The 27,632-nt window shown below is 37.7% G+C and overlaps 2 protein-coding genes across 22 annotated transcripts in view; both read right to left on the bottom strand.

Annotated features, from left to right (window-relative positions):
- The window catches only part of LOC124407472 (ankyrin-2-like), a 99,509-nt gene extending 78,538 nt beyond the window's left edge, over nucleotides 1–20,971 (bottom strand). For 17 of the 20 annotated variants that reach the window (XM_046883690.1, XM_046883729.1, XM_046883779.1 and 14 more), the window contains exons 1-2: nucleotides 20,868–20,970; nucleotides 17,908–18,093 (exon numbers count right to left, since the gene is read on the bottom strand). In XM_046883690.1, the coding sequence (XP_046739646.1) occupies nucleotides 17,908–18,075 (168 nt within the window). In that variant the 5' untranslated portion in view covers nucleotides 18,076–18,093; nucleotides 20,868–20,970. Of the gene's footprint in view, nucleotides 1–17,907; nucleotides 18,094–20,623; nucleotides 20,763–20,793; nucleotides 20,818–20,867 lie in introns of those variants that run through there. The other 3 variants (XM_046883772.1, XM_046883644.1, XM_046883634.1) reach the window with 3 other exon arrangements.
- LOC124407588 (acyl-CoA Delta-9 desaturase) lies at nucleotides 15,215–27,139 on the bottom strand. Of its 2 annotated transcripts, XR_006929324.1 has the most exons (6): nucleotides 27,004–27,139; nucleotides 26,789–26,919; nucleotides 26,397–26,602; nucleotides 26,119–26,304; nucleotides 25,099–25,489; nucleotides 15,215–15,225 (listed from the first exon to the last, which is right to left on the bottom strand). XR_006929324.1 is itself a non-coding variant. In XM_046883874.1 (5 exons), the coding sequence occupies exons 1-5, from the start codon at nucleotides 27,137–27,139 to the stop codon at nucleotides 25,180–25,182; spliced, it is 969 nt and encodes a 322-aa protein (XP_046739830.1). In that variant the 3' UTR covers nucleotides 24,867–25,179. The 2 variants fall into 2 exon arrangements, 1 of the variants encoding a protein (XP_046739830.1); XM_046883874.1 differs by lacking the exon at nucleotides 15,215–15,225 and having other exon boundaries at nucleotides 24,867–25,489.
- Between the last annotated feature and the right edge of the window lie 493 nt (nucleotides 27,140–27,632).

Below are 27,632 nucleotides of genomic sequence, written 5' to 3'. Positions count from 1 at the left end.
TACGGCTGAAGGTTGTTCAAGGTGACTCCATCCGCAGAGGAAGACCGTTACCAAGCTACAAAACGTACAGTAGATATAGAGAATCAGAGAGGACGGCTTATGCTACGGTGGCGCTGGTACCGTCAAGGCAGGCACCCTCTTTCGCCTGATCAATAATGCCCTGCCTTGCCTTGCCTTGTCTTGCCTTGCCTTGCTTTGCCTTGCTTTCGTTTTTCCTCTTATTCCATCCCCGGCATTGGATTCGACGTCGGCTCTGACCTATCCCATGAAATATAGGTCATGGATATGTCTTAAACTCCGCCTTGTGAGTACTCTTTACAGTTACGTATACCTTCAGCTGTATGTATAATATATGTGTGTGACTCGAGGACCTTCTGCAGCATCACGCCACTTTACTGTACCACGCAACGCGTTAAGCTGATACTTTGCTTTGATCAGTCTCATTGTCAGTGTCAGGGATTCCATTCCGACGCTTCCGTGCATCTAATTAAGGATGACATTACGAAGGAAGGGTCATTTTTGTGGTGAGAGCTATTCCTCAATCAAGTTCATCCAGTTTATAGATATAATAGAGGTGTGCTGATGCATGTTTAATGTGCAAAAAGCGAACGATACTCTGAATCGTCATTCTTTGTATGTTGCAAAGGTAAATTACACGGTTAAATGAGTTTTCTAAGCTGCAAATGACGTTAAGTCCGGTGGAACGGATCGCAGAGAAGCTCTCTCGAGCCCTGGGAAATTTGCGATTAAAACACACCGGGAGGAATAACGTATGGATCGAACGAACTGGCTGTAGTCTGATTGTCTCGCTTTTATAATGTAGGTCGCGCGACGTCGTCGCCAACGGCTCATATGCAGCAGCCAGTTTAGGTATATTAAAGGTTTATTACTTGCTGACTGCCGTTCAATACACACGCGGGAATACCATTTGCACGATCAATCGTCCGGGATGATGAGAGTATTCCTATAACAGCTGTCAATCCAAAAACGATCCTTTGACAAAGGATACATTATACTCTCATATATATATAATACACAACTCGTGGAGGCTTATTGAAAAGTTGACGGAAATGGAATGATCGAGGCACAAGGCTTACTCGAATCCCGTTTTTCAGTATACTAATCGTAAGACTTACTTTCCGTTGAAGTAAGCTGAAGTCGTAAGAGATTTTGGACTTCTGTAATACTTTTTTGCTCCATTCAAATCTGTGCAGTTCGACCTTCGCGCACACCCTCTAAACTGACGCTTCTTTCTCATGACGGGGGTTTAATTAAAGGCTTAGCCAATGTCACGAAAGCAAATGGCGTAGTTGGACAGGTTTTACGTATACGCACGCTTACGAGGGTGAGTCCCGTCACGCGTTAAGACAAAGGTCAACCCAATGTCATGCCAAGCCTTGATAAGTGATTCCCCATGATCTAGACCAATAAATTTTGTTGCATGTATAGAAAAAGCTTATTGTCACCTCGTCGCTAATCAGCACAATAATCAGCTTTGTTATTGCTCGACAAAAGTTGACTAATCAAGATATTGGAAGGAGCTTTTTAAGCCTAGAACTAAGCGGTTCAAGATTTCTTGTCCATTTGCTGATACCGATATCCATTGTCAACTGTTCATCCTCTGTTACATATGCTGTTGGATTCTGATTGGCTGATTCAATTTCTATTCTTCAATCAGTTCGGTAGCGGATATTTCAGCAATTTTTGCGAGTGCCATGTTGCAGCCTGCAATGCAGGGTGATACTTGACCGACGTCGTCGATGATGATGGAAGCGTTGGAGTTGGATTTGGAGTTTTAACGATTTTGCCTTGGCTGCCACGCAGACTAGCTACGCCTGCCTACAATATGCACGCTTCCTCTATCGCCCAGACATCGTGGAACCTTTATAAACGCTCCACTCGCGCCCCACCCTTACAGTATGGTCAAGAATTTCTATGCGGTATAAATTTGACGCTGTACGAGTGTTATTTGTAAAAAAATTGACGTCGACGTTCGCAGCTAAACCAACGGATCAAAAATAAGTTAAAAAAGAGGATCATTCCGATCAGTTCAAAAAATACACCAAAAAAAGACAGAGTGAATCTGGTTAGATCACATTTTTCCCTAAAATTAAAAGGTTCAGAGAATTATTCTGTGGACATTTATTGTTGTCGGTTTAGAAAAACTCTTCCTCGCCCTGCTAAGTCATCAAAACTATTTCGTCCAAGAGAAGGTTTTTGGATTCACTCTAATATACACAAGTTGACAAATAATTCCCAGGATGACTCGGGGCTTCTGTGATCGGATGTAAAGGAAAACATTGACGTGCCTAACGATCGTTGCAGTATATCTGAGATTTTGCGGACTTAATACTGCGGTATTTGCACTAATCGACTTACCTTCCATCAACGCATTAGTCATGGGTATAACGTCGGTTCATTCCTTACTTAATTAAATTTATTCATTTGCGATTTCGTTTGCTCGACAAAAAAAAAAAAAAAATTTCTCAAGGTGACAAATCCGAGGTGATATCCTAATGTGACATCCTGCAAACGCCTTGACCTCTTGACCCGTTTCCCCATCCGCTCTTTCATGATTCCATGCTGCTGCGTTGCGTTTATGGCCACGTTGAACCTCCCTTTTCACATTAGTTAGATTCGTCTCTCGCCCCAACTTCCGGTCAACCGAGACTTCCGGATAGTCTGTTATACTATATCGGACCCGCTACTATAAGGTTGCCTCCATAATTCCTTCTGGGTACCTAAGGTAAGTGTACCAGTTATTGACACGTGTAGACCCAATAATTGATCCCTTTATTTTCAAAAAATATAAATTGACGGTAGAAATTGTGAATTTCCTTCGAAATCTTCCTCTTACGTCAAATTCACTCTCGATTATTGTGAATAGAAAGCATTTCAATATTCCTAATTCTTTCAAATGAATCCATTTTAAATCCCAAGTTTGCTCTTTTGATCGATTTCAGGTACTTTTTGTATTTTTGAACGCGTTTATTGTACGCCTTGTGTATAAAAATGTTCCCATTTTTTTTTTTTTATCATTATTTTCACGAGGGAAATGAACCTGCATACCTACATCTGTTATCTACAGTAGGTACATGATTCATCATGGATTGATACGTGACTTCCTCTGTCAATTTCGTGGATTGTTTATGCAATATCGCATATCTTACCAATAGTTGTACTTTTGAAATAAAAATTTATGTATCAAGTATATAGACTATAGAGGCTAACATATCCATCTACACGTCTGGATACACGATTACGAAGGTATATACGATTATGTGGGGCAGAGCAACCTGGATTCTCGGCACGGGTCGATAGAAACGCGACAGCGCCATTTGCCGCAACTCTCCCCTCGTCCTCCTCGTCCTCCTCTTCGTCGTCCTGGTCGTCGCCTTCCTCCACCTCACCGCTGCCCGCATTACACAACGCTATGGTACTCTACGTACAGTCGGATTCATAATTTTTCACCCCCACCCAGTCGTATTGTAATTCCGTTTGAAAAACTTCCATGTTTTGAGTGTAAGTTTCGATTTTTTATTCATTGAGTTTGACCGATGCGAAAGGGTGGCGATAAAATTTACGGAAAATTCCATTTTTTACCCTTAATATTTACGCTACTAACTATCATGCTTTAGAAATTTTCATATAAATGCTGTTCAAGGCAAAGTTCAAGGAATAGAGAATGGCGTTATTTTTTCGTTTAACCAATGAAATGCAAGATTGAGTATTACTGATGTGCAGAAAAGAAATGAAATTTCTGTATCACGCGTATGGCGAATGGCTGCTAAAAACTGCATGATTGATATAGATATATATAGGCTCTGCACATCCAGCCGCGACTTTCTCCCGCACCCATAATACAATCCTCTATTCGAAATGAAATTTGAATTTTAAATCGATATCGTAAATCAGATTATCTCACGTCCGCGCGAATATTTCCTGCCCAGCCCCTTGCAGCTAATCGAATTACGGGTCAGCGGTGTAAAATCGTTAAATTGGTAAAAGAAGAACAAATAAATTGAATCAAAATTTTTCGCTCAGAATTGCGGACGGTGAAAATATAATTCCTGCATAACCAGTTCAACGTAGACATTAGAAGAATTGTTCTGATTCAATGGTCAATAATCGCAGTATACACAAGAGGGCAAGAAATTAATTATTCACGCAGATCGTTACACGGTGATGAACCAGACAATTTTATTCTTAGTGAAAAATGTAACATATCTACTAGGGTGGCGCAAAAAAATCGAATATTTTTTTTTTTGACTCTCGTGTGACAAAATGTTAGTTTTTGATGTTTTAAGAGCCCACTCCAAAGGACAGATCAAAAAAAAAATTTTACGAGGTCGCTCCACATTTTTAAAAATGTCAAAAATCGTCAAAAACTTGAATTAAAAAAATTATATTTTCAGTATTTTGTTTGATTTTTATTTCATCTCGTGGTGTATTGTTATTGATTCTTTCTTACTAAATTGAAGAAAAAAAATTTATGAAATTTTAATATGAATATTAAAAGGTTGCTCGAAAATATCTAAAGAAATGCACCAAAAAATTGAAAAAAAATTATGAGCGACCTTTCAAAATTCAAATTTTGAACTGAAACTTTCGGAAACTTATTTTTTTTTAGTCTATAAAATTATACCGTAACGAGAAAAATTAAAAAAAAAAAAAATCGATTTTTGACGATTTCTGACGTTTTAAAAAATGTGCAGGGACCTCTTAAAAATTTTTTTTTTGAACTGTCTTTTGGAGTGGGCTCTTAAAACATCAAAAACTAACATTTTGTCACACCAGACTCAAAAAAAAAAAAAAATACTCGATTTTTTTACGCCACCCTAATACCTACAGTAAAAAAGTGTCAAGAAATACAGTAAATAAAAATAAAAAAAAAAACAAAAACGTATTACGATAACGAGAAGAAAATATCGTTGCAGGACAGAATGTGGAATTATTATAGACGATGCAATCGAAGAGAAAGACAAGATAAAAAATAAAAATATAATTAATGAACAAAAAAAAAAAAAAAAAAAAAAAAGAAACAACAAAAGGTGGAGTTTCTTTTTCCCCTGTGTATTAGCGGATCGCGTTGAGAAGTGCCTACTACAACCTGCTGCTATGTCGATACTTGTTAAGTTCGGTTTTGGAGCCCCATCTTTTTGCAAAGAGGTTTTGAAGCGTCCTCCACGTCACGGTTACACGCCAAACGCGTTTGTTAGCCCCTTACCAGGACAATTATTGCCTCCTCTTCGCTTTCCATTCCTTCTTTTTCTTTCTCCTTTCTGTTTTTCCTATATTATAATGTACCCCGCAAGGATACGAGCAACTGCTTTGAGGGTGTTGGACGTCGAGGTATTTTCTCGTTTTACGAGGGATTCGTCATCCTTTTCACACGCAATATTTCTGTCGCGAATTGTTATTATGGCGGGCAGACTCCACCCTAAAAACAAGTCAAAGTAGATAAATTTGCAGATTTTCTATGCCCTTGTTTTCGCGAAATATACTTCTGTCTCATTTTTACGAGTTATATGTGTATATCGTTAGGAAAATGAATCTTTCAACTAATTATATAATTGTTTGACAATTTATTTCGTCGACTGTGAATTATACTTATACGATCCGACGAAAGCTCGTTTCACCAATTTCAAAAACAAAAGTGTCTAGAATTCTATTCTCAGATAATAGTGTGTTTCACGAAATTTCATTTGAAAATACGATGTATTTTGAGTAATTGTGGCATCGAGGTTTCAGACAGAATGGAATAAATTGACGAAAATTCGACTTGGTTGTACGGTTATAAGTGCCGTCTATCGTTCTGTTTTTTAAATTTTTTGAAAGACTGGTATTCTTCGATTTAGAATACGGTTTCACCTTCGCAATTTCGTACAATTAAACGCTCACCTCAAAACTCGGAAGGTCAAGTGGATGAGAAATGCTGTCGCTTTGAAATACACGCAAGATTAAGGAGTGACAAAATATTTACCAGCAGCAAAAGTCTAAGATAAAATTGAGCTCCATCGAATGTTGCGACTGATAAATTAAATTTCTGAAAATATTGCGGGTACCTAAATGAAAGAAAAATAAATCCCGCTTTGTAAATCGGTAAAAACAGTATCCGATTTACCGACACTACACACTTAGGCTACATGGAATAGCCAGTCAAGTCTTCTTGCCTAAACTTTCACTGCACTTCTTCGCTATGTTCTTGTCAGAAGAGAAGTTATTTATTCACTTCTTGATTGGGTTTTCCTTCGTTTTGCTTAGATTAACGGTTCCTTCTTCCAGTTTCGTCCTGGTTTTTAAGATAATCCTGAACGCATCACGGTTTTGATATATAATCCCCTGAACTTTCAAGTTTTCTATAAATAATCTTTTCAATCGATATCGAATCTTGACAATCGGTTATTGTTTACAGTAGACGAATCAAGAATGAAACAAAAGTGTTAAAAACAGGTGAAAACCAGTAAAGATAAACTGGGATGTGACACTCGGCAGTGCGACGTCGTGACGTAGATAATTACAAACTGGCACACAAAAGATTACGTCAATGCTGTCAAACTGGTTCTCATAACAAAAAGTTTCCAACGTGCAGGTATATTATAATGTAATTATACCGCACTCGCTTCGCTTTTACATCCATACGTGTACACTACTCTCATGATTTTTCACACGCCATACCGCGGTTTGCAAAAAAAAAAGTTGTAAAATAATTATATACAACACAAGTGTGATCTCGTACTTCAAGAGTTATCATTCTTGTTGTTTTTGTTGTTAATAAAATTTCTGCGAGTGATTTTCGTGATACGTGAAATGATACGATTCGTTACTATATATTTCGTTAATCGTTTTGAAATTATCGTAAACATTTCATGATCTGAAATCGAAAATTCAATAATCTCTATAATATCTTGTTAAATAATAATTCCGACTGTAATATTCGATCAATTTCGATCAACTTTCTTCACACTTTACTCGCTGAACATTGAAAGATCCATAAAGTTCCGGATGTCGGACACGCGTCGCTACGATTCTTTAGTTGGTTAAATTTTCTTCACTTTCATTTGAGTTCTCTCCAAACGTATCGAGGATTCGAACTCAGCCTATTCCGTTGCGGTGAATGACGAAAACGTGCTAACGATCTGCCAACAACTCTCGGCGAGGGGCGAGCGAAAATGCGTTGAAACACACACGGGCCTATTGTTGTCAGGTTTAACACCGTGAAGCAGTAACGCGACGAGTTGAAGGCTGTGTGCAACGTGTCGTAGAAAGTTGGGAAAATTTCAATGTGTCATCTGGGGCTTTATTAGTACCTTCAATGAAGTGTCTTCTGGCAAAAACGTATAACAGCGTTGTTCTATTCCTCCCTCGGTGCGATGAAATTTCACCTTGCTTTTGTGGAAAACTGTGTCAAAAAAGGCGAGACTATAAACGGAAAAATAGTGAAACACCGTTGCTTTTGGTGAAAAGTGAAAGGGCAAGAAAATAGTATATTAATTAGCACAAGTCAGTTGACGGGAAAACGACTCTTTGCATTTTTGCATTTTTTGTCCTGTTTTTTCAACCTCTTTTTTCGTGCGGGTGAAAATATAGAAAGATGAAAAAATCGAAGGACTAGAATATCTATAACTCTATTTATACAATTTTGAAATTCTGAAAGTCGAAGTTGATGGATAAGTAAAATAATAGAAAGATCAGAACTAGAATGCCAAACTCTAGAATCGTCAGAACTTCTCTCGATAATACAGAATCGTATATAGATTATCAATTTTCCGTTTTACGTTTCAACCTTTCTTATATTCTGTCTTTATTTCTGTATTTTGATTGTCAGTAATTTCAATTTTCTATGCTTGGACTTATTTCACATTTTTAAATTCGTTATTCTGGTTCTTCTATCGATCGGTAATTCTATTTTTTTCCACCCCTGCCCAACTTTTCGTCGTATTCTTTACTGCTCGTGTAATTTTGATAAAGAAGATAAGAAAAAAAAATCGAATTATCGCTGTTCAACAATTATTTTCTGCCTGAATTTGACGGGCAGGTTTGGCAACGCTGCGACTGCAGTCTGTGTGTGTAGAGTTTTTACGGGCAGTGACGTCACGAATGTACGCATACGAGGCGTACTTGCGTAACGTGGTCCTTCATAGCATTCTCCATACTGCTATAATTACACAGATCGCCAGACACACATACGTATGTACATTCACGTCCTACATATGTAGAAGTTTTTATTACGTTTATCGCGGTATAATTTTCTGGCTGCAGTCGATTCGAAAATAAGGGTCGCGACCAATTCGTCGATTAGAATATTTCAAGTTCGTATAATTTGATCTGTGAAATTTTTCTCATTTTATTTCATCTTTCTTTCTTCTTATTTTTGCGAAATTGTATTACAAGTTTATTATCGTGTCGAATCGTTCGGTATTTCAGTTCAAAATACTCGAGTTTTTTTTAACAAGAAAAATTGATTCAACATTTTCATTTCGTACAAATAATGCTTTGCAATTAATTGTCAATCGTTTGAAGACTTTGATTAATTATTATCCATTATCCTCTCATTTTCAATACCCTTAATTCGATTTATCCAATTCAATCGATAATTCTCAACGATCTTTCACAAGTTTTCGTATAAGAATAAAAAAATTCTGTAGTAATTGCAATTAAATATCTATTTATATATATATAATGTATCATCATGCGAATCTACTGTATCTACGAGTACTAATTGCTTTGTCAACGTTACGATTTATTCCTGCTGTTCATTCATATCTTTTTCCCACGTATCTGTTCTGTTTTTTTCTTTGAGACAATAATTTTATCGCGTTTTTTTTTTTTTTTGTGGTTTTGTTTCCCTGGTGTTACTTTTATCCTCTTTCTTAATTTTTTTTTTTCTCTTATTATTAACGAATGTACTGCACACTTGACATCGCTACGTAGTTTTCTCTTCTTTTTTCTTCACGTCGGCATGCGTTCGAGCATCTCTGGGATGTAGAAGCAGGTTATACCGACTCGTACGGAAACCGCGCGCGTATTCTGGTTGATCACGTAGTCAGTCGTCCAAATTCGTTCGTTCGTTCCTTCCTTCTTTCTCAGTTTTGTGTGTAGGTATAATTTAAACGCCTGGAACACACATACCTACCGCTGCCGTTGGGCATCTGTGCATAACGTATTTCTATTTTCTACGCACATCTCGTACAGCAGAAACTGGGTTGCGAAAGCAGCCGGTCAGAGAAGAAGAAGAAGAAGAAAAAAAAAAAGAAGAATTCGATGTAGCGATGTTGATGCTAAAAATATATCATCTTATACACCCAACTTAATGTATATATATATAGGTATATCAGGATATAACGGCGGATCAACCGATGAAAAAATCTCGCGAAAGATGATAAAAAAAAAATTGCTAACTCACCTTCGAAATTTACATAATAATGATAGAATTTTCACGAAAATTAAATAATTATAACGGAGTATTATATTATGGACAGTGAAAATATTTTGTTTTTTCTAGTGCCGAGTGAAATTATTATAGCTGGAAATGTAATTGATAAGAATAAGAAACGTACGTATGTATAATAGTAAGTAATGAAAATTTCAACCTTGTGCCAAGTTTTACAATTCAATTTCAATAATTATACAGGCTAGCATTCGGACTCTGTTTCGATATACGATTCCAATCGCGTGTGTAGCTGTATACTACACGTATTATAATTATATATAAAAATAACTATATATGTATACACGAATGTAAGTTACGGCTTTGGCAGGTGAGTAATTGCCGGGTGGTTCACGTAACTTCACGAGGCAACGCCTTAGGCGGATATTACTTAATCGTTAATAATTAAACGACCTGGACTAGCGCCAAGAACGTGGAGTAATTTGTCCACGTATACCGATTAGATTCTTCACATCGCTGTTCGTAATTTTTGGACAAAAATTTGGAAAGAAAATCAATTATTTACACTTTTTACACAGCATTTTGATAATACGATTATTTATCTTTATGGGTAGCGTATGTATTGGGAATTATTAATACGTAACTAGATCTTGTATGATTATTGTTTTTTCATAATTTTTACTTGGAAAACGTTTCAAACGGTAAAGCAAATTGTAAACTTGACCGGAAATTAACTGTATAAAACTTAATTGCTGCTCTAATTATTATCCCGCGTATAATGGACAGAAATGTTTGTTTGGTACGCAATACTGTGAATTAACTTCGCTGTTCCTGCTCCTGTTACTGCTGCTGACATCAGCAGTTAATAAGTCAAGTATAAAACCTGCGTAATCGGGAATGAACAAGGTTTGTACCTTGCAGTATGTTATACAGCTCTTGTTACGTTATCCTCGGTGGACTGACAATGAAAGCAAGTCAGACTAACGTGAGGACGATTGAATTAATGCGGAATCGTGTGAGATGTGAGAAAAATAAAATACATAACGTAACGAAACGAAACGGTGAGAAAATAATCGTTATTACGCAGATTTAATACGACTTTTGATGAGGAATTGAGTTTGCAAAATATAAGGGACCTGAGCTTCGTTACAGTTTAGTAAATTCCTGACAGTTATAAAGTCTTGAAGTTCTTTTAAAAATCCATACTTACGTTAATTAATATTACGAACTTTGAACTCTTTTATAGACCGTTCTTCGAGGTCTGAAGATCAAGGTTTTTACACTGTTGATCATACTGGAAAAGTACAATGCTTTGATACTACGAGAGTAGTAAAATTGACAGCATTTTATAGGGGATCGAAAGAAGGATTTACGGATAAGTTGACGGAGGAATCAACCGCTCACCAACGTTTATACATTTTGCAAAAACTTAACTGCAACGCGTGAATGAAATCTAAAACTTCAATTTAGATATCGTCAAAACCTGAACATTTTTACCTTGATTTTCAGCTGCAGTGGCTGGTTATTATTAGAATCGAAAACACTTTCAACACGTATTCTTAAGTACGATCGCATTGATTGATATATGACGAATGTCGAAACGTGATCGTTGAACGAATCACTCGCCAAATACGGTCTTCACCAATACTCGGATCCCGTTCGTTTGATCCCGTGGCACATAAGTCACGTGTGCAAGGTACGATGAATAAATTTCATAACAATCGAGGCCAAACTAATTGCAAAAGCTTGCAGGGAAGTAGGGAACTTTAAAACGACACGCCTTCTTCCTCCATAATATAATTCCCGCGAATACCTCCAGGAATATTCCGTATGCTAGGTAGGCATCGACTACACTTACTGGGGTATGAAAGTACGAAGTTACCGTTTTGAACGTGTCCATCCGGTCCCTCATTACGTCTGCAGAGTAACGGATGGACGCCTTTTCCAGACGAAACGGCGACGCGACGCGACGCGAGGGTGAAACGATTACTGGCTGCACTTCCCTTCAAAGACATGCCCTTCGATACTCCGTAGGGTCGAAACACGTGGGGTTTCGGTGAACACCGAGTGCGATTTTGGGGTGAAAGTCTAGCCCTGGCTGAACAAGTAATTCTAGGTTGGGCTGCTTCGAGGAGTTTTTTACATTGCTTAAGGGTTGAATTTTTCGGTTAACTCGTAGGAAATAGTCTTTAGAATGAAACGATTCATCGTTTAATGAAATCGAATGAACCTGTCATTAGCATCGATTAAGCGACGATTTCGGTTAATCATTTTTTCGATTAATCGATTAATCGGTACATGAATCGAAACCGTCGATTAATCGATTAACCGGAAAAACGATTATTGGAAGTTGCAGATTCATCGATTAATCGCACAGCATTAAAATATATTCGCAACGAAGTTCTTGAAAAGCATCGATATTTGGACAGCCAACCCATCAGAAATTTTTCTAGAATTACAAACAACGTTCCAGAACGGGTGTTTCACCCTTCAGACCATTTATCTCGCTCCCTTCTCAGTCTCGTATTTTGCATTTCGTTCGAAAACAAGGAAGGGTTGTTTTCATGCAAGGGCAGCACACTGGATACGAATTAATTCATCAAAATAAATCTGCACCCCAGTTTCTTGCACTCGTTCAGCCCTTTCACGAAGGGTTAGGTCGGATAACCGCCGCTTACGGCGATCACGATCCTGCAAAGTGTTGGCTGGGTGGCCAGTGAACTGAAAAACCTGCCCATTATATCCAGCCATTTTCAAGAATTAAAAAAAAAAATAAATCAAACAATTTCTAGAGATTTGCGGAATTACGCGATATATCAAGACAAGAATCAATAAAACATCGATTCGAAAATTGTAAGCTTCATTGGCTGTTTTTCTTTTTCTTTTTTTTTTTTTTTTTGGTCTCATTATTTTTTCAATTTATAATTTTATCTTTTTGACCCGATTCTTGATCGTTTCCACTAAATACCAACCTTTGGATTTTCTTTTCCGTTACTTTTGAATCTTTTTTTCGTGTTATACGGTAATGAATCGTTAGATTTCAGTATATCGATTCGATAATCGCAAAAGCGTTTGAAATTTATCGAGCTTGCGCGCTGGAAACATGAAAATTCTATCAAGGGTATATTTCGCAACGATTACACGCGCCTATAACGTATATAATAAATAAGAGAAATTGCACAGTGCGGCTGTTATTGAAACCCGAGGGAGAGGAGGAGAGAAAAAATGTTTATCACATTATTATTCACTTCCTCGTTTATCTATTGGTTTTGTCAAATTTCGCGTAGGCGTAACAACAAAGCACCCCTCGCATCTCGAGGTCCTATTTACATCAGGATTGGTCCATAGCTACGTCCTTGGGAAGCTCGTTAGTTATTACCGCTCGCTCGAATGCAAGATCAACAAAAGTGAATTACTACGCGACTCCGCTTTTGCCTATATATCATACTAGTATTATATATGTATATATGCGTGTATAATATGAGAGGGAATTGAAATCATGAAATTCTATAAATAGACGATGATCTTTTGCAGTGGATGGCGTGTATAATTCTGTTTTCAAACAAAATGTATCTTATTTACCTATATGTATATGTGACCATCTATATATCCACTTCTCACAACTTGAACGACAACCGAGCTGAGAATCAAGAACTTGAGAGGAGAGGGGAAACGGAGAAATAAAGAGACAGTCACGGCTAAATATACTGTGTATTCTTGGCAATCGAGCAGGTTGGTAATATCCTAACGACGTTACATGTGGAACACCTTACTTTATTCGTCGTATTTTCTTCTTCTCACATTCGGTGAACTGCGTTTTTCTTTTTTTTTTTTCTCTCTCTCTTTTTTATAGATTTTTTCACTTCGAGACGGAAAATTTTGAGAAGCGTTCATTATCATTGCTGGATATTAATTTTTTTCTTTTTCTTCTACGTCCAGAAAATATCGCTGTCGAAAGAAGTTTATATCCGTGGCCTTTTCGTTTCTCTTTTCGTATTCCTTGGGGCGTACTTTGGTCGCTTCTGCCCCTGGGTAATATAAGAGGTATGTATATATAGGTGAACGGGGTCAAAGCCGCGAGAGAAAATCTTGAGAAAAATCCTGGACGAATCGTGGAGATCTTTATGGAATCGGTCAACTGGATCAAAAGACTCTTGAACGAATTCCAATCCCTTTGAATTGGGGAAATGATTTTATCAGCTTGTACGAGAATGATAAAAATTGAAAACTATTCACGATGTTTACGATTGAAAAGGTTTATTGGCCAAAATCGATGCTATTCATTATTTTTATTCTTTCGATTTTACTCCAACAATCGCTTATCTTCCTTAAAATACTTTTCACTACTGAATAAAATGATCCGTAATAGGATTAAATCCAACGAATCTACAAGATTTCCAACCGTTTTCATGGGATTTCAAACTCGAAGTATCGATGTATCGATATTTTTACATTTTCGAAGGAAAGAACATAAGATTCTACAGAAATAAATTCTGAACAAACGGAATATGTTCTGCAGACTCGTTCCTACAGAAATATTTTTCTAAATAACGTTTTCCTATAGACAGAAATTCGGCATTGATATCAGAAATAATTCCGCATGAATTATTCTACAGTAGAATCGTTCTACAGTTTATTTTTCTTTACAAAGAAATTCGAGCTTCGAGTAAGAAATGATGAAAAAAAAACATGTTCCATAGAACAATTCTCCTGTAGAATAATTTATGCAAAATTATTTCTGATATCAATACCGAATTGCTTTCTTTGTAAAAAAAAAAAAAAAAACATTACGTAGAAAAATATTTCTGTAGAAACGAGTCTATATAGAACCCGTGCTCTGTGGTTAGAACTGATTTCTGTAAAACCGAACCCCATTCTTTCAATAAAAATTCTCTAAATGCTCGTGAGTATCTCGAATCGAAATGACCAAGAAGTATCGATTTTCGTCCAACCACCAACCTCCCTAATAATTCTAAACCCCGGTGTTGTTATATCGAAACTAGGGGATCCTGCGGGATCGAGGTGTTCCATGCGTACGTGCACACCACCAAAGACAGCTGCGATTGTCGCCAGCTGTCTCGCACCTTCCTGACTCACGTTATCCTGAATGAACAACGATGCGTGCACAAGGTAGGTAGGTATAACCATGAGTGGAAACTCTGAACTGGTTGTCAGTTTTACCTGCACATAGACTGGCCTACGTGATGGTAAAATTCAGGCTTTGTCCCACGACCCTTAGGCCATCACCGCTTGGCACGAGACGAGAAAAGAAAACAGAGTCAGTCAGACCTTTAAACTCCGTCGAGATTCTTCGCTGCCTCGGCAGATCTCAGGTAGGTAGGTCACGTGACGCAACGCGATGCTGTATCGAGGCATTCGGTCGTTGGTACCTTGGTCCATCCCGAGGCGAAGTTTTAGAACTCCGTTGAACCCTCTTAACCCTCTGTTCCTTTGTACATCGTCGTCAGATATGCCGACGCGAATTTGGATCTCATTTGCATCATCCGCATACTCACAGCTCGGTTGTAGGTACGTATGTCGTGTACTCGATGTGTTGTACTCGAATCACTCAATTTTCACTCTCGACGTTCTCATAGTATGTACTTGAAGTGAGTAACGTTAACGTCACGATATATATATATATCAGGAAGCAATTCATTGTTTTGCAATTTTAGAACAACTTTCTCAAGTAGTTGGCTTTTGAAATGGATATGATTGGTTCGGTGTGGTTATCTAAATTGAAGACGATTGTAATGGTGCGGAGTAAACATTTCTCTTGAACATGCATCGTTGATTACTCCGATCGTACAGAAATTTATACATCGAAATCGAACCTCGAGATCAACGGAACCTGGGATCTACCGAACTCGAAAAACGAAATTCTCAAGCATTAATTAAGGCCTAAAACCCGGAATACTGCAACTGGGACTTCCGAGGGTCGAATGAGTTCCAATATTTTTTTTCTGCTTATCAGAACCTCAGACATCAAAATTGGGACTTACGCGCAGTTTCGAGGTTCGATTGACGTCTTCTTTACTCAAGATTTCACCCGATTCCTAAGAAGAAACCTCGCGAATGCCCGAAAAACCTAGAAATTTTCTTTAGGTGCGAATGAGGTCTAAAATTTCGCATCGAAATGCTTGATAATTTCGCACAGAATCATCAAACTGAGTTTTCATCGTTTATTTGAAGCTTTGATCCATCAGGGTAAATCGAAAACTCATAGTTAGTTATTAATACTGAGTGCGAATAATTACTATGCAAATAGTTTTGTGCAAAAAAATTTCCTCGCACGTCTCGCACAAAATAAACGACTCCACACTCGTCTCTCCGGAATAAAATGTTTTCAATCAAGCTTGAACGATCGAAACTTCGGTTCCATTCTTCTTTTGAATTGTGTTATTACTACTTACTTGAGGTTGGATTATAATCAAGCTTTCGGCGCAAAAAGATTGCTGGATTTGCAAACAAAACGTGGAATTAGCTCCGGTCTGTATCAACGTGCTGCAGTTGTAAGATTTTGCTTCAATTGGTCGATTGCTTCTTCTCGTATAATCACGAAGTTTTCAACGAACGAGTATACCGAATGAAACTTGATAACGTCATTTTTCTTCTCATCGATTTATACCATATGAGCTATCGAGAATAGTGAGGCAACCGTGCGGCTTTTGGATCGATGACACATTAAGTAATCCGGTGTGAAACACGAGAGTTTGACAACCACGGAAGCCTTTTCATGAATAATTCGACTTCTGTGGCGTATCACCTTCAGCTTCGATCGTCTGACGACTGGGATTCTTTCAAGATTAAATCAGTGCAGCTGGATCATCGCATCTCCCATATAATCATTCTCAGGATTCTAGACATTCCACTTTTTCCGCAACTCCGTACACGAAGTCGGAATTTTTTTTAATAAATTTACCAAATGTGGCGAAAGATTACGCCGAAAGAAACGTTTTTTTTTTTTTGTTTTTTGGTTTTTTTTTTTTTATTCAAAATCTTCCATTCGATTTAACATAAATATGATCGTAACAATAATCGGAGTTTTTCAGACAAACTGTATCCAGTTATTTAAACCAGTTAAAGATTTTGTCGAAAAGAAAGAAAGAACGGTTTTTTATGTGATTTTGGTTTTAACCAATGTGTAGTTTTCAACTTAAAACTGATTAGATTTTTATCTAAATCGATCGCGCTGTTCCCGAGTTATTGGAAAATTGGAAATCACTCGAAATCGAACGAACCAATTTAGGCAAAATTTGATCCATCGATTCGGCTACGTTTCACTTATGATTGGCTATATTTCGGGCGAAATCGGTGAAGTCATTTCAGAATTTCTTAGTCCAATATCTATACGTACCAATATTTTCGCGAGTATAACGGGAATATCGAAGATTTCTAGGCGCGGTCCTTTCAGACCACTCGAATTTCCTGCTATAGACGATCCTTACGATTCTTCTACTTTTGAGATTACTTATTCCGTAAATAATGATAACAGTAATTCACGACGATTGGCTTATAGGATGCGACTGTGTGTAGATATATATATATATATATATATATATATATATATATAAAAGACGGCCTGAAACCGGTTTTACTTCGTTTGGGCGACGAGACGCGACGAGGAAGACCGTGAAAACGTTCCTCGGACCAATCTGCTCGCGCGCAGCGAGTCGATACGCGTTCACACATAGGTTTATATGGTTTATACTTATCACGTACACACGTCGACGAGTCGATGTACCTGAGAAGATGTTATTCAACACGTATATATGTACACAAGCTACATAACTCGCGTAATATATGTATGCTACTTCTTATCATAGCAGAAGTATTTTTCCTTTTTCCTTTTTCCTTTTTTTTTTTTTTTTTTTTTTTTATTGTATTTTTTTCCTATAATTTAATTTTTTTTCTTTCTATTTTTGCTCTAAGAAGGTTCATCGCCTGTGAATTTATACGTATTATTCACGAGGACGTAATTAAGAAAAATCGTTACTTCGAACCTCCAGGAATATCCGAGATTTAGTAAAACATTATTAACGAGATATAATTTAATTTTTTGTAAAGCCAAGTCATTGAAAGATATTTTCCAAATTAACCAATAATGATGATTTTCGATCCTGAACTTTCGCTAAGTTAACGTTTTTTCACTATAACTTCAACCTGATGATTTCTATTCAGGTTAATTCAATCTGTTTCAAATGAATTTAATCATAATAAAATTTCAGAAAGGAAAAATGAAATTAAAAGTGATGATAAAAATTGTGATAATATTTTGAAAAAATGTCTCGTTAAATCACTGCGAAAATTTCAAAAAAAAATTTATAATTAAACTTGCCTCGAAGATAATTTGACTTTAACTTGTTCCTGTTGAAGTCACAATCACCAAAAAAAATTTTTTTTTTTTTTACCCTCTCTTTTTACTCCTCACAATTTTTTCACCTTTTCCTGCGAAACTGCGTGTATAACCTCCTCGAATGAAAATTCTCTCTCTCTAGAGTATAGACCAGACTTACCTGTTTTCCCGTTCTCGGCAGGGTTTCCATGTTCGTCCCGTTAACTACCGGCGCTTTTTCTTTCTCTTCCTGAACTCCGTTCTGCTGATTATTATCCCCAACGACTTTGGCGTTCTCTGCAGTAGGAACACCGCTGTCCGGCCCGCCCTTGGCCTCCTCGCCCGTCATCCTTCGGGCCTTATCAATCTGCGGATTCGTTTTTTCGTTTTCGTTCTTTTATTCCTCAATATTAACGCCCGTTTTTCGTTGTTGTATTTTTTTCTTTCTTTGTTTGTTTGTTTCTTTTTTTTTTTTTTTTTTTCCTGCTTTTGATTTTCTTTTCTATATTTCAATATTTATACTATATATATCTTCTATACATAATAAATCCCTTGTAAAACTATATATGGCAATAAATTAAGACAAGCAAGAAAGAAAGAAAGAAAGCCGTGGAATAATAAATTACCTCACTTTTTACATTCTCTCGCTCTTTCTACTCCTCTTTCTTATATATTATATAACATTTTTATCACACATTGTACAGTTCCGGTACGATTTGTATAGGATAGGAAGAAAAAAAAGAAAATTATTATTAAATTACGAAAATCGCGTGAATCGATGGTATATATATATATATATATAGGTAGGAGCAAAGAAATCAGGAACGAGAAGGAGAAAAAAATAACGAAAAATTACCAATTTTTTTTTATACAATCCAATTTCAGCCGGGTTAGAGCGCGGGGTGGGGGGGGGGGGGGGGGGGGGTAAGCCCGCGGATCGATTCGCGTTGTTATAGGGCGCGATGACGTCAGCTCGTCGCCCGACTCCGGAAAACGTGTTGCATATATATATATATACATACGTATTAAATAAATTATCACCGATCTCACGCTTTCCTTTTTCACCCCCTCTTCACATCTCTGAATTGTGATAATTACAACAGGCTGAAAATCCAGATCATTCGTAACGCAGTGACTAGGGGTCGGAGAGGGGGGGGGGGGGGGAGGATATTAAACTCGACTAATTCCTTAATTTCTCACCGCACGAAACATGCGGGCTTTTGTGTGTAAAATTCACGCTGTTTGAATGCAATGTGTCTAAAGTTAAAGATACAGATGCATCTAGGGAGAGAGAGAGAGAGAGAGAGAGAGAGAGAGAGAAATTCAAAGAATAAAATATCGTGACAGTGACGTTCAGGTGCAAAAATTCCGTCCATTTCTTACTGATTATGATAATGTATAAATAAAAATTTAATTTAATGTCTTCTCCGGTGATAATTACGTAGGCTGCGGCATGATTCACGGACCTTTCGTTTAAATTTTCTAAATACACGATAACGCGGAAGAATGCTACTGAGGTAATGAGCTCGACCCACGTATTATAGAGATGATAATCTTGTGTGTTCGCCAAATGTAATTCAAGATGTTATGTTATGTATGTATAACTGTTAAAACTCGATTCGTCTTCGGTTTCGCTCGTGACGCGGCGGTGACGTCACGTCACTCGCTGTTCGTACCTTGTAAATAATCTGTAATCGTAGGTAAAATTTGGATCAGTGAAAAAATTCATCTTTTTGATTTGGCTCGGACCAAGTTCCTCGGTTTTACACGCATGTGTGATTGAAAATGGAGAAAGCGAGAATCATCGGACGCCTCAAATTTTAATTGTTTTACACAAGCTGTAATTCATCGATTCCTGATCAGATATAACACCGAATAAATAGCCTGCCAAAGCCATGTTTCGAAGTATAACGCGTATCGAGTTGTTCCTATGTACAATATGTATATATGTAGTACATATATGTATAGTTTCAGGAGTGACGCGTTCCTACGGAAATCAATGCCGGTGCGAATTTCGCGAAAACCGGAAAACGGCGGTTCCGTCGACCCGGGATTTTTTTTCCGAAACCGACGTCGCAAAAATAAAAGCAGAAAATCACGAATACCGATCGATTCGCGTTATGCGTGAAAATGTGCGTGAAATATGAACCAAGTCGCGATTTTATAAAGAACGTTAAATCCCTCGAGAGCCTCGGCGAAAAAAGGGTTGAAAAAAAAAGATTGGAAAACCATAAACGACGGGATTCCGTTCTTACATTTCCGCATTCCTTGGATTTTCACTTGAGATAAATTCGACATCAATTACGCGATATCTATAGAAAGACTTACGATTATTCTTCGTGAATATAATATACGTATTTTCGCGTCATCGATCGACGTCCATATTATTCATCTTTTTCATCTATGCAATCGCGTGACGGATAATTAATTGTTTTTTCTTGTTTTTTTTTTTTATTTTTTTTCGTTTCTTCTCATTAATAAATTTCATCTCGTCATCTTATCGGCAAACGGTTCTTACGCTGGTTTTTCTATCATATATAATTTTCTCGGTTCGAGAGTGAGAATGAAAACGGTTCTTCTCGCGGACGCCCATTTATCGAACGAACGCCGCGGTCCGAAAAAGATGTGTGCCGATCATCGGAGCAAGAGAGTGTGTTATACTTTACATGCATGGTATGGATATGTATATATATATATATATATATATACCGTGTGTGAGTGTGTGTGTGTGCCTAAATATACAGAGTTGCAAAACTGTAGAGAATGTTTTTATTTATTTTTTCCCGGCCTTCTTGCGTTCTTGTCTTTTTCAAATATCTCTTTTTCTTTCGGTGTAAACGTAACAATTAACGATACGTTTAATATACGTTAGACTATCATACGATATATAATCTTACGATCGATTATCGATGATTATGTCTTCGCAGTTAAACACTTTCACTGTCAAATCACAAAGTAAAACATTGCACTTCTTGTAAAACTTGGTAGTTACCCCCTTTTTTTTTATTATTTTATACCCGACTGCTCCGATATAAATCAACAATCAACAAATAATATACGTGTATACATCTGTGTGTAAATTTTTTTCTTTTATATTGCTCTCTCTTTTTTTCTTTTTTATTTTCAGATTTTTTTTTATACCTATTTATTTATTATTTCGAAGAGACTCGGCATTCAACGCGACCGCCCTCGTTGAGACTCTGTACTGTTTTAAATGTTGAAACCCCCCGTCGAATCGGGCGCCTCGATACGGACGTTCCGGAAACTAATTCACTCTCCCCACCACCTTACGATTATTTCCGAGGAGGGTAGGGAGCTCCGGTCAGCCTCTCTCTCTTCTATCGGACAATTTTTTTTTTTCGTTTACCTTAAATCAATATTTTATTCTTTATCGGTCTTGTATTATGTCGAGATACTTATCGATTCTATCGATGTAGAAGAGAAATTTTGGCGAGATGTAATTTTGATAGACTTTTGAGAATTTAAATTTTAATTCGATTCTATTTTGTACTTTGGAACAAATTATTTACTAGTTTTTCTCTTATTTACACTCACCAAATTTCAGGGCTTATGCTTTGTCTAATCATGAGACAAACATACGTTGTAATTCGGAAATTAATTTTAACGCTATGTAATGGAATGTTTGATTGCCAAATGCATAATGCTGCTATTTTATATTTTATTAATAATTCACTTACCTGAATATATTCAATAACACACTTTAGAATATTATCTTGCTTTTTGAATGTGCAGGCTCTCTGATTTGCCGGCGATACATTCGCTTGCAGTTTGTTGGCAAAGAAGTGACCGCTATGTTCCGTTGAGTATCATGTATCAAAAAGCAACTCAAAATTCATGTACATACATTATCAATTTTTGAGTACAAAATTATCCTACATAAATACTTGGAAATTCTTATTTCTGTCGAAAATTTTTCAAACTGCTTGTCGGTATACCGTGTTTGTCACTAACTTCATCGACCGCCGATTTTTGCATCTGTTGATGGTAAAGTCAACATCTCATTTTCCAAAAGTAGGTTGTACCTTAGGTTTCGAATTCTCACAGGCTTCGTTTCTAGGCTCGATCATTTTCCACGTTACCCAGTGAGTGGATCAAGTTCGAGAATGATCATTTGATGATGTGACTGGATGTCGTCAAAGGTGTTTCAATATTCATCTGAAGTTTAAGCTTCGATATTATAAGCTGGTTAAGAATAAATAATGAAGAAACGGGTTTCTTAAGCTCTACCTGCGACTTAAAGCTAATTCGAAATTTGGAAGTTTTTTTTACTTATTTTATATAAATGCGAAAATCATCTTCAATGAACAATGTAGTGTAAAAAAAGGATGCTTATCGCAAAATTAGACGTTGCTATAGTTATATTTTATTACCTAAATTTAATCCGCAAAGAGATCAACCAACACATGGAATGAAGGGTTGAAGTTCACGAATAACTCTGCACAACAAAAAAAGTTATTAAGGTGCTCGCAGTGAACTTTATTCTTAAATTCAGTAAAAACACAGCAGTTAAATCCAATGAACTCTCATTAACCATAGAATTTGGACACAGCTGCACCTGTGTCATGATATTAATTATCATACTTCAGCAAACACGTGGTGGTAATCTACTGTGTAACATTTACTACAATATTGACATTTAGAAAATGATGGATTTTAATTTTTGCGGTATCGCTTAATCAGAATTTCAATAACGAAAGTGACAATTCCGCATGACCATCCGACGTACAGAATAACAAACAAGTTATTGAAGTCTGAATCGTTGAACTTATTTTGCTTGAATTCCTCAATATCTTCTTTACTCTGATAAGAATTGAGGTGGTATTGAAAAATCCCAGTTTCGATCATTCTCGCCGAGATGTTCATCATTTTTTCCCGCATGTCACCACCGATGTTTGTGTACGCTGTACTCGGCCAAATTCCCATTTTTTTTTCAAATACGTAGTACGAGTTACGTGGAAAGTACATTTTTATAGCCTCCGTGTTCGCATTGAGTGCAACTGACTTTGACAAGTTCTTTTCACGTATTTTAACAAGGATTTTCAACAGCACTTCGTAGTTGAATTTGATGCATTTCTCACAAATATAGGCGTTAACGCGACCCTTGAGGCTGCAGTAAAACTGCTTCATACCTTCTTCGCATATCAGCTCTGTTCCAGACTCCATAAGATCTTCAGTATTAGCCAAATTATGTCTTACAATCGGCATCGAGAATTCACTCATCAATGCGGCAAGATACGCTTGCAAAATAATGAAGGTAGCCCAGCACCATAATATCATCAGAAAACGGTTTAACGCTTTCTTAGGTAACCATCCAACGCCGTTACCGATGGATATGCCAAACAACAGCAGTAGAATCTTGATCTTTTCAACACCTCGAATAAGGCATAATAGCGTGAAAAGTGCATAAATAGCAAACACAATTAAATATAGTGACACTCCAGCCGTTAATGGTTGCGCGAAAATATTTCGTTGATAGTGATCTCTTCCTTTTATAATAACCCAAACGTTTTGCCCGACTGTAATGAAATTGAAAGAGTTGACTGAAGCACTTGTCCGCGTGTTTCGCAGATTAAAAGCAATGTAAAAGCTGCTTCTTTCCGCGACAAACTTGGAAAAATTAGCTTCCTTCACATTCCAAACGTACTTGGGAACAATATCAAGCTCTTTCTTGACTAAGTTCATAAACTCTCCAACCAAGCCTCCTGGATTATCCTCGTCCTTCACTTCGATCAATGGAAGATGTTGTGATGCCACAGCCACCTTAACGATAAGCTTTTTGGATCTGTTTAAAATTTTTAATGGCCAAGGAAGTCTGGCCAGTGCTTTTGTACCACAGACGTCGAGTTTTTTGAAGAAGCTACTGGCGCCTTGAGCAGCAGAAGCTTTCATCGGCCTTCCGAACACTTCGATTTCGCCTTCAATCGAGACTATAAACATGACGCGTAAGGGTTTATCACCCTTCCGAGTAATCGGGATCATGTTTTTTATGTAATCGCTAAAATTGTGACCGGTGTAAAAGTTTCCCACGACAACGTGGCTTTGGTCGGTTTTAGCAGCTCGCAAGTGCCTGAAGACTGTATTCAAATCTGCTCCGGTATACGCAACGTACAAATTGACTTGATAAAACCGGGAAAACATGTACTCGACACAGTCAATGGTGTGGACACTGGTAACGAGCATCGGGAACATGTCGTGAAAGCGATTTATGAGGGCCTCAATCTTCCAGGTTGCTTTCGCCGGTACCACAAAGTTCACGGTTATATACTCGGAGTAGAATTTCTTCATCACCTTCGACAAACAGACCATCAGTTTTTCCTGATGGTTATCAATATCACTGGCAACTATTCGATCGGTTAAAACTACCCCGAGCAAGAAAAGACAGATTGAGAACTTTGGCCGCATCTTGCAATGCGGATTAACAGCTTTCGGTTGCTGTATCTGAGACTCTCGATGCATTTAGATAGACTATTTCTATGCACCGTCACTCCGAGTTCTGTTCCAGGGTTCCCGAGGGAAGTGGCTTTCTGATGGAACTGCAGTAATTTTAGTGCCATTTTACAACCCCTAATTGGGACCAGCTTTTAGTCTCTATAAACGCATGCATCGTGACTCCGAGCCAAAGAGAAAATTTTACGACGATGCTTTCTACCAGACAAAGTAGTGGAATAGTAAACTGTGTCTTTACGAGGTCGTAAAGAAAAAAAAAACTTCGTATCATTGACAATTTTGCTTGTACATTATTCACTTTGCAGTAACACGTGAGATGATCCATTTTCTTTTTGCAGGATGTTCTCGCGTGATAAGTTGTTGCGAATACTGACGAGACAATTGATGTAAAATTTTATTTAAAATCATATAGTTTTCTCATAACATTGCCAATTAATTAATTCTGTCCAAATAATCAATGAAACAGTATTGATAGACTTAATTAATTATTGGTATATTTTTATCTGTGAAGTACAAGTGAATATCAATTTTCTCAACTATAAGTATTCTAGATATAGTCTCATACTTATTTCAGTACAGGATATTCGGCTGTAATAAATATTTGGTAAACTTTCAGACTGAGAAAACACTAGTTTACTAACCTTTCTATTAACTAATTGAAATTTTTTCTTCTTTTCTTTTCTTCAATATCTCCATGATTTACGTGTATAATCGTCTATGAATTAACTAAGATCTCTGCATCAGTCGGAAAATGAATATTCGCGATGAGGCATCCACTTTATATCAGAAAGCTTTCGAGTGTAACTGGCTTCTAACGGCATTTATAAATATAAAAAAAAAAAAAAAAAACCATGGAACTAAATAAACGACAGTAAAGCCGTAATAAGTGAGTAATTTTTCGGACGACACAGAAAAATCGAGAGAAAAGAGAATGAAAATTGAAAACGCGGAACGTCTGGATTCGATCCGTTTATCTGCGTTCTTTCTAATGTCTGAAAGCTAGCTGTGTTTTCTTAGTTTCTTCTTCAGCTGATTTATAAACATCCCGAAGACAATCCTCCATTTTAACTCCATCGATAGCTGCTTTAGCCAGTGCATTCCGGATGTCCTCGCTTGTCGCGGTTTTCAGACCTGATGCTAGGCCAAGAGTTTCCCAAATTTTGAGAATCGTCGTACTGCAGCCACGGTCGTATGTTCCAAATTCACCGCTTTTATAATCCCATGGCAGCGTGTAGTGATAATGTGGCCAGTATGATTTCCTCACTAGAAAAATACTGTTTTCGTCCGGTGGATATCTGAAAAATTTTCACAAATAACAATCTCCAAGAATTCTCTCTAATATCGCTCACAGATTAAAAAACATCGTTTCAAACCAATCAATAATAATCGAACGAAACTGAATAAAGTATAAATTCTATGGTGATGTTGACCCCCTTGGATCGTAAGAAAAATCTGAAACTTCTTTCGCAGATTTCTCAAGTTTTTCGAATATAATCCCATTTCGTAAATAAATACGTTCACTGAAATAGGGAAAAAGGGAGGAAATCGAGGTGAAGCCAACATGAAAAATAACTCTACGTCTTTCATTGCACAAGTATTCAAGTCCGTTGTTTCCGGTGAGGCCGTTTATTGTGGCCACTGGCAAGTTCGGACTGAAAGGTTAATTGAGAAGGTCTTATTATAGAATTAAACGATTCGAAATAGCTGCTGAATAATTTATTAAAACGAGGGACGCGCGTTTTCGTCTGGCAATATTTGGAAATGTTTTTTGCTTCAAGAAAAAAATGTCTCGTATCAATTAGTTTACGTCGCATGAACACCTCGACTGTCGATGACCACGGTACCGTGGCTTTTGGGCATTTTAAAAAACAATCTGTATATCAGAGCGACAGTGTCGTAAATAGTGACGAAAAAAGATATTAACTTCTGTCCTGGCTTCAGGCCCCATATCAAGCTCGCGCTGTTGATCAGCCAAGACACGTTCACGGTGAGTGCTAGCCGCAAAAATCCCAGAATGAATATCGAGTTCATCACAGATTCACCCCAGTACTCAGCCGGCGCGTTTATCGGCAGCAATAGACCAAAGATCGGCATTAAGATCCAGTAAAACCTGCCGATCGAGTAAAAACAAGTAGAAATTAACCCCCGAAGGAAGGAAGGAAGATATATACGTGACTCGCCCTACTTTCGCCGTACACCAACCTCCTTTGCAAATATACGAAACCGTCGAGGTCGACGTCCCGCATGTCAATGTCTCTCACGTGTTTTTCCATCTCGAGATGAGGGGTCATCACGTTGCTCAGAACATGGCTGTACAGAAATCCTTTATTGTGATTGTACGGGTCAATGTTCGTACCGTAAAACCTATGGTGAATACGGTGAAAAAGCACCCAGTCATAGATGTTACCCTGCGGTGTGAAGAGGTAAGGGTTTCAGGTCAGTATCTACACTGTCTGAGCTGACTTTCCATCTGTGACACTGAAGCTAGTCGCCGATTCGCAGGAACTTGTTACGATAAAAAAAGGTTATTAAGACGGTTTTTCGAATCGGCGGATAACTTCAGCCTCATGTTACATATTTGAACCCAGTCTTACCGCGCCTGCTAGAGTGTGAGCCAGCATCAAAAACAACCTTAGAGACCAGGAGGCAGTGTAGCTGGAATGAGCCCAGAGTCTATGAGCCCCAAGAGTAATTCCTAACATCGCTGTGAGCGTGATTACAGCGGCTGAAAGGTTCGGTTTTGGAAAAGTATTTATCTTGGTGTTGATTTTAAAAAGAGGGAGGGTAGAAACGGGGTTAATTCACTCACCGAATATCACCGTCAGCCATTTTGCCTCGAAGATGAGCAACCAGAGACCCCAAATCCCGAGGGCGTGCAGATAAATGTACCAGAGAACTGTTGGCCAGTGCATTTCCCTCTTCGTGGGCGGTACGTCTTCCTGCATCTTCTTCAGCCTTTTTATCTAACCGTTTCAGTCGCGAGTTAGAGTCTGAAAAACCTCGCCGTATCCTTCGACTAGTGTTTTGACGTCCTGGAGAATTATCGCACCGTCTGACTTCGGAGAGATTCGAAGAATGACTAGAACAACCGGCAGAACCTGTTCAACATTTCGCTTAAGCTTAACCCCACGCGACCTCCGTGAAATCTCATTAACCACCTTGGAATTCCACATTGTCATTTCCTTCGGTAAGTTACAGGCTGCCTTGCTTTTTTTTTTTCTCTACGACCACGCGTGAGTCCGTTTTACAGCAAAAAAAGAATCCATGAATTTCGATAAATATTCGATGGAATCCATCTGATTTCTTCCAATTCCCAATGAGATCGTATAGAAATCTGGCAAATCGATAAAAATATGGAACGGATTTTCATGGTGTCTTTGAAGTTGTCATAGAATTTTTCAACAGAGCTTCTCGGACATGAATTAGCTTGAGGTGCGT

Source organism: Diprion similis, chromosome 1, assembly GCF_021155765.1.
Source record: "Diprion similis isolate iyDipSimi1 chromosome 1, iyDipSimi1.1, whole genome shotgun sequence".
Lineage (NCBI taxonomy): Eukaryota > Metazoa > Arthropoda > Insecta > Hymenoptera > Diprionidae > Diprion > Diprion similis.
The sequence above is the reverse complement of the archived record's forward strand: the minus strand, read 5'-3'. Positions and strand labels throughout refer to the sequence as shown.

Bases quoted from the DNA above. Each gene is read 5' to 3' on its own strand.
- LOC124407588 (XM_046883874.1), bottom strand. From the start codon at position 27,139: ATGCAGGAAGACGTACCGCCCACGAAGAGGGAAATGCACTGGCCAACA. The intron at 26,920-27,003 runs GTGAGTGAATTA...CGAACCTTTCAG, and splicing joins ATGGCTGACGGTGATATTCG to CCGCTGTAATCACGCTCACA. The intron at 26,603-26,788 runs GTAAGACTGGGT...TTCACACCGCAG, and splicing joins CTCACACTCTAGCAGGCGCG to GGTAACATCTATGACTGGGT.